The sequence below is a fragment of the Montipora foliosa genome, chromosome 10 (assembly GCF_036669935.1).
Source record: "Montipora foliosa isolate CH-2021 chromosome 10, ASM3666993v2, whole genome shotgun sequence".
Taxonomy (NCBI): Eukaryota; Metazoa; Cnidaria; class Anthozoa; order Scleractinia; family Acroporidae; genus Montipora; species Montipora foliosa.
Window position 1 is genome coordinate 1,923,625 of NC_090878.1, and position 7,500 is coordinate 1,931,124.

General features: G+C 42.1%; 1 protein-coding gene across 1 annotated transcript in view; it reads right to left on the bottom strand.

The window, feature by feature from the left end:
• LOC137972970 (uncharacterized) overlaps nucleotides 1-7,500 on the bottom strand; it is a 40,873-nt gene that overhangs the window by 21,707 nt on the left and 11,666 nt on the right. The window contains exons 11-13 of the mRNA XM_068819662.1: nucleotides 7,295-7,456; nucleotides 5,647-5,838; nucleotides 5,000-5,155 (exon numbers count right to left, since the gene is read on the bottom strand). Coding sequence (XP_068675763.1) covers nucleotides 5,000-5,155; nucleotides 5,647-5,838; nucleotides 7,295-7,456 — 510 coding nt within the window. The remainder of the gene's footprint in view (nucleotides 1-4,999; nucleotides 5,156-5,646; nucleotides 5,839-7,294; nucleotides 7,457-7,500) is intronic.

Sequence of the window (7,500 nt, forward strand, 5' to 3'; positions counted from 1 at the left end):
ATGCATAAGACCCCAGAAATTGTTGGACATTACAAGTCGTGTAAGGACGTGATGTTTTGGTTTACACAAATGATGTGCTACAATGTTTACATCCCATTGCTTACAAGGCAAGCAAATGATGTGGAGGAAAATCCAGGTTCTACAATATTTGATAACTGGAGTTAAACTGGAGTTAAACTAAGCATAAGACCCCAAGTACGCATTGCGGACCTCTTTTTAGAGATGACTTCAAACACGCTGTCGAAAAACAATGTAACGCCAATGATACCATCGCAATACTACGTTCGTGTTTGGTACCAGAGCCCGCTAAATTAATTGAAGGCATTACCTCTGACTTGAAGGCTGCTTGGAAATATTTAGATCACAACTACGGAGATCCGAGAGTAATCTCTGACACTATCACAGCAGACATTGAAAGATTCAAACCAATACAGCCCAGTGAAGATCATCGTTTCTGTGATCTCGTTAATTTAATTAGGCGGTCATTTAATATTCTAAAGGAAGTGAAGTGCCCACAAGACCTCGATAACACACACGAAATCTCCCTCATAGCGAGAAAATTAACCAGAGATGATTTGAAAGTGTGGGCCAGACATATCAACAACCAAAACCTTGACCCTTCCATGCACAATCTCCTCTGCTGGATGGAGAACGAAATGACAGCACGCCTACATTCTGGCGCTACAATACGGAAAACCGGTACAACGTCTCGTCCAGCGGTACATCTCATCGGCTCCAACAACCCTTTTGAGGAACGCAGACATGAAATTGGCGTTACAAGCAAACTAGGTGATCGCAGAAGCAAGCAATGTTACGTCTGGAAAGGCGAGCACTATGTGGATCAATGTTCAAGATTCTTAGCCATTACACCAAGCGAGCGATGGAAAATTGTTAAGAAGCAACGAGGATGTTTCTCGTGTTTAAAGCGTGGAAAGGGACACACCTCCTTCAACTGTTCGCGCAGAGTACTGTGTGGGAAGAAATGTTCCGATGGCCCCGCATGCAAGAGGCGTCATCACGAGCTACTCCATGAAGAAAGTTCAAGTACCCTGAATATGGCCTTTATCCAAGACAGCAGCAGGGCCATTTTGCCCGTGACATCTGGCTTCATGAAAGGAAAACAAGGCGATCTTACGGAAACCGAGGTGTTCTACGATAGCGGAACTCAAGTCAGTGTGAAGCGCACGCGCCGAGCAGCTAGGACTAGAGCACAAGACTGTCAAGAATGTGATAACCAAAGTGGGTGGAGTTAAAGAAGAGCTCGACAAGAAACTGTACAAGGTGCCATTGTATGTCGACAGCTGGAAGTTAATTCAAACAAATTCAAGCCGTGGGAATCTCCCAGATATCCGAAGACTCCCCCAAATTAAACATAGATCACATATCAAGTGTCCTGGAAATACCCAAAAACAAGCTTTACCGTAAAGAAGGTCCAATCGATCTTCTGATTGGAATTAATTACCCTCGGTTCCATGTCGGAGAAACGAAGGTCAAAGATGGTCTCATTGCCAGAAAAAGCCCTCTGGGATGGGTCATCTTCGGCTCAGATTCAGACGATGCTCAGCCTGAAACCAGTCCTTCATGTCCGTCTAGCCGAGCCTGTCGATCTCACCGAAATTTTGGAAAACTGAATCTATAGGAGTGTCCGTGTCATCATGTACATGTGAAGCCACCGAAATGTCCTTACAAGAACGCGCCGAGATGAAAATGATCGAGGAATCTTGTCAATTACAAGGAGACAAGTGGATAATGCAGTACCCATGGAAAAGGGACCCAAGCTGTTTACCTAATAACTATGTACAAGTTCTAAAAAAACTGGAATCTACAGAACGACACCTCATAAAACAGCCGGATCATGCCAACAGTTACAACGCACAGATTAAAGAAATGGAAGAAATGAAGTTTTCAAGAAAGCTAATGGGGGAAGAGAAGAAGGAATAGAAGGGGCCAGTGCACTATGTAGCCCACCACGCTGTTGTGCGCCCAGAAAAGAAGACTACGCCGATCAGAATCGTGTTCAACAGCTCAGCTTCCTTTAAGGGCCACAGCCTGAACGACTATTGGTACAAGGGACCTGATCTATTGAACAACCTATTTGATGTTGTGTTACGATTTAGAGAAAATGCAATTGCCGTCTGTGGCGACATAATGAAGATGTACCACATGGTTGCCATCCCGCCAGTTGATCAACATGTCCACAGATTCCTGTGGCGAAACTTCGAAACGGAACGTGAGCCGGACACTAACGTTAAGACCCTTCTCACATTTGGAGAGGGCTAGCACCAGCGATGGCCATCACAGCAATGCGCAAAACGGCAAAACTAAATCAAGACGCACAACCAAAGGCCGCCAAAGCCATCCTTAACAACGCTTATGTGAACGACATATGCGACTCAGCCGTCGATCCTAATGAAGCTAAAACGCTGATCGCTGACATTGATGAAGTACTCGCTACTGGTGGTTTTCAAGTCAAGAAGTGGATATCAAATGTAACCCTGGATTCTAAAGAAATTTTAGAGGAAATCGTGCTTGGAGGCGAAACACAAACAGAGAAAGCTTTAGGAACTGTCTGGCTTCCCTAAGAAGATAACTTTTCATTCAAGATCAGAATCGAATCAGCTAGTATAAAGGACAACGCAACAGCGGGCCCTACGAAGCTAACGAAACGTCAAATTCTCAGCAAGTTGGCGGGAATTTTCGATCCAATTGGAGCGGGTCCCACAGTCCTTATTAAACCAAAAATCGCCTTGCAACAACTTTGGCAGATTGGCCTCAGTTGGGGTGAAGAAGTGCCACCCAACGAGAGGATCAAATGGATGACTTTGTTTGAAGAGATGACCGCACTTAATAACGATGTTAAGTTTGACCGCTGCCTGACTCCGCCTGGCGCCAATGGTGACCCCTCCTTGGTTGTCTTTTGCATTGCCTCACGAGTGGCATTCGGAGCATGTGCCTACACAAGATGGAAACTCGTTGATGGAAGGTTGGTACAAGATTTGTTGCCGCGAAAACAAGAGTAGCTCCCCTCAATGAACTAATCATCCCTCGGCTTGAATTAAAAGCTGCTGTGTTTGGAAGTCGCCTTGGAAAGTCTATTCTAGAAGAATCGAGATTCAACTTCGAACAAGTACGCTACTTATCAGATAGCCACATCGCCCTGGCCTGGATTAAGGGGGAAACACGCAGCTTTAAGCCCTTCGTATCTTGCCGTGCTGCTGAGACTCAATCTAACTCCTCGCCCGAAAATTGGTCACACTGCCCCACTTCACTAAACATTGCTGACGACTTGACCAAGGGTATTTCAACAGGTGAAGTACATGGCAGTTGGTTTAATGGCCCTGAGTTTTTAAAGCTTCCCGAGGAGCTTTGGCCTATGGAACATGGCGTGCCCGACATGGCAAAAGTGAATAAGGAAAGAGGAAAGGTCCAAATCACATGTGTTGTTGCTGTCCGCCAGCCTGTCCTGAACTGCCGAGAGTTTTCAGCATGGAGGCGACTGCTAGGGGTGACTGCTTATGTGTTTCGGTTTTGTCACAACCTACGTCTCAAGTCAAGGCAAGAAACCAACGCCCAAGAAAAAGGAGTCGGTCCATTAAGTGCAGAGGAAATTCAAGATTCGGAAGAATACTGTACCAAGCAAGCGCAGAGTAGCCTTTTTGAGAGAATGGAGACAGGAGACTTCGAAACACTTAGCCCGTTTTTCGACGGGAAAGGTATCATCAGAGTCGGTGGGCGTGTCAACCCAGACCTGCTGCCCTACGAAGGAAATCACCCTGCTCACCATGACCATTGGATATCCACTCTTAACACCCGCAATAGCCTTACTTTAAATCTATGTACCTGACAAGGCTGGACAAATGTAAGTACTTTTGATTTCGTAACCCTTTTTCTGGCTTTTTAGGTTAGAAAGGGATTTGTTTCCAATATTCTTTAATTTTGCAATTGCAGCTTCAGATTACCACATTATTGTTTTCAATAAAATCCTGAAAATCCAAGCCTTGTTGACTGATTGCTCCACTGACCCATCAATCCAGCGCGTGATGGCCCAGGGGTTACGAGGAAGGGTTAAGAGGTTTTCTCTGAAAAAATGATCATGTATAAATGTGTGCTATTCTAGAACAAGAATTAAGGGTAATCAGCTACCTGCACTGTTCGGCACTTTCAGTGACACATCTACTCGTCAATGTACAGGAATGAAATCGAAAATAGTCCAAATAGTAACCCCAGCCAACAGGGCTTAACTTCAGTGAGAACTACAAGCATGTGGCTAATTGCCATATGTAAATGCAAAAACGACGCAACTCGACCGAATTGTCATTGGTATTAGCCTTGTCATCATATTCCTTGCTTAAGTTACCTTAATGACAGCAACGCTGAAAACAACAAGATAAAGCAAAACACAAATGCTGGGGAGAACACTCACGTCACCTCCCACCAATGTGGCCTGGGTTCGATTCCTAGACCCGGAGTCATATGTGGGTTAAGTTTAGCGGTTCTCTGCTCTGCTCTGCTCAAAGAGGTAGTTCTCCAGGCAAACCAGTCACCCCCCCCCCCCCTCCCCTCCCTTTAAAAGACCAATTATGCTTGATTTGATTTGAGTTGAATTAATTTGATGCACAGTGTCCACAATTAGTTCCTCGGTGCTTGTTGTTATCATTATTATGATACCAACATCATCTTCTCAAAGGAGCTACTCACGCCCATGGCTAAGGGTTTCTCGCATATCCAACACCTTTCTAAGAATCCTTCCTGGGCCAAACAAAGTTGTTTTCTGTAACAGCCCTGTTTCAATGGCAATTCCCAGTTTCTCCAGCTATTTATCAAGTTTCCTCATCATCACAGAGAGAATATCAGGAATCCTTCATTACAGATTAACATTATTTTGCAGAAGTGCAACAACTGAAGATGAAAGTTTCAGCTGAGGTCGGCAACTTGATACAGAAAAAAACCTAAACTGCATGCTACATGTATTTACTGGACCTGTGAAGTGAAAACTCACCTCCAAGCATGAACACTGCCACAAGCACTGACAAAGCACCTGCCAACAAAATTCCTTTGAATTTTCTGCCTGAATACCTCCTCCTTGATGATCTAGTGTTGTTGTCCTGGAGACATTTTGGTTCTTTGTGGCATCTGCCCTCAGAACTGGCATTATCTGTCAGTGAATGAACAAGACCTGATTTACCTTTGCAATACAGATAACAACCGAAGAAGAATCTCATTGACGTGAGGCAGAGGCAAAACAAACAGAAAGCCTTTCGTTATTTTAACACAATTAGTCTTAAAGCCATCAATGTCTGTTTCTCCGTTCCTCTGATCCATGTAGCTGTAGCTTTGAATACCCGTAAAACAGAGCATTCATAGAGAAAGTGGGGAGGGGGGTGAAAGGTGCGCACTGAGGGCCACAAGTTTATCAGTAACTCTAGTTCACTGTCACGTGTTACACTCGTAAAATAAGGACCTTTACCTTTAAGAGGTCATGTATAAATTAATGGGAGGACCAACAATAGTATAATTATAGGAAATAAATGTTGCAGACCAAATATGAACCCTTACATACATATTATATTTTTTTATATATCATATTTGCAATGCATTTAACATTCAAATATGAAAGAAATGACGAATTTACTCTAGCACATGTACCTTGAAAAAGAAGGAAAAAGAAAACAAGAACACAAGAAACCAAGGAAGCCAGCAATCCAGTGTCAAATGGTGGCAACCCCTTCTTAAAATCCTCATCTGGACTGTGAATACTGGCTGACCCTATGAGAAATCTTCCATTGGAACTTGTGTCATCAGAGAAAGGCTTTGAGAATCCAAAGGTGCTTTTCAGCCCTGTCAAAGAATCATCCACTGAGTCACCAGATGTTGCAGGTACTACCTTTTTCTTTAAATCTTGCAAAATACACAAGTTATGAGAATGAAGAACATGATGTTAAAAGGCTCTTGTTGTCATGAAAAATGTCTATGCGTTGCATTGCAAAAAAAAACATGGCGAGCTGAATAATGAACTGTGAATCAACATTCTCAAACTCATTAATAATTCATAAGTTGATAAGCCAATTGCATCACCTCATTCTGGTCACGTGGACGAGTTTGAAACCCAATGAAACACAACTTGATGATTCTCTAAATGAATTTCAAATGCGTGTGGTTTGAAATCAATAATTTCAAACACGCATGTGTTTTGAAATCAATAATTTCAAACACGGATGTGTTTTGAAATCAATTAACGGCATCGGGTGCTTGCTCTCACATGCTTCTGAGAAAACATGAGGTGCACCAAAAATATTTGACTTGAAAAAAGTGATTGAAATTTTAATTTATTTTGTTGGAGAGGTAATATCTTGCTTTGTGTGTCATCAGGGGTTCCAAACACCTCGAAACAATAAAGCACTCGGCCTGCGGCCTCGTGCTTTCATGTGTTTCTCAGTGTTTGGAACCCCTGATGAAACACTCGCACTCATTTTTGATATATTACTTGAAGATTTGCTGCAATTAAGTACAAAGTGCAGATCTTCTTAAAATACAATGTACTCTACAAACCTCTCTTTACCATCAATAGAACAGAATAGAATACAGCTGTTTGAAATGATAGCTAAGTAAATCACTTGTCTTACAAAAAAATATCAAGCAGGTCATGGAATAGGACATTTCAAAAGATATACTGCTGGTCTTCATTAAACCATTCGATTTGACTGGCAATGTAGAACTATGTACAAGGTGTGGTATTAATTGGGACTGGTGCATTAGGGACTTTTTGCTACTCTTAAATACACTAGAAGATGAGTGATGATCAACTTGTGGTTACAGTAGTATCCTCAGGGATCTACTGCTCAGGAAAATCCTCACACCCCTCTTATAGCATGATGCATGGAGTGCATCCATGCAGACACATGTCAAACATAAACATTTCAACTTAAATACAGAATATGTTACTTGCAAATTTTTTACCCACAACAATTGATCACTAAATATTTCCTTGACTTCCACAAGGATTTCAGATATGATTTTCTGTGTAGTCGTTGTTCTAAAAGAATCACAATGATCATGCAGGCCACAACTGTTCATTTATTTTATTGTTGTTGCTTTAATTAAAGGACAAAGCATCTTTAAAATCAACTACACGTAGCTTCAAATATTATTATGCAACCTCAGTCCCTATGATACAGTACTGCCATTAATTCGCATCCATCACTTAATGAAAACCAACAGTTTTTCAAGTGAAAAGATACTATCAATAATCTGCATGATATATCTGTGCGACAAATAAATAACTTAGCTATTAGACCTTTGTTTGCAGCATCCTCTTCTTCTGAATCTGATGGGCATGCATCATCAGGTTCCATGGATCCAAGAGATGATGTTTCAGCATCAGCAAAGTAATCACTTGTGTTGTCATCATTTGCAACTGAACTTCCTGGTTGCTTGTTCTCGTTGACTGAACTATCAGCTATAGATAGCAGAATTAAAATGTTAGACAGCACACTACATAGA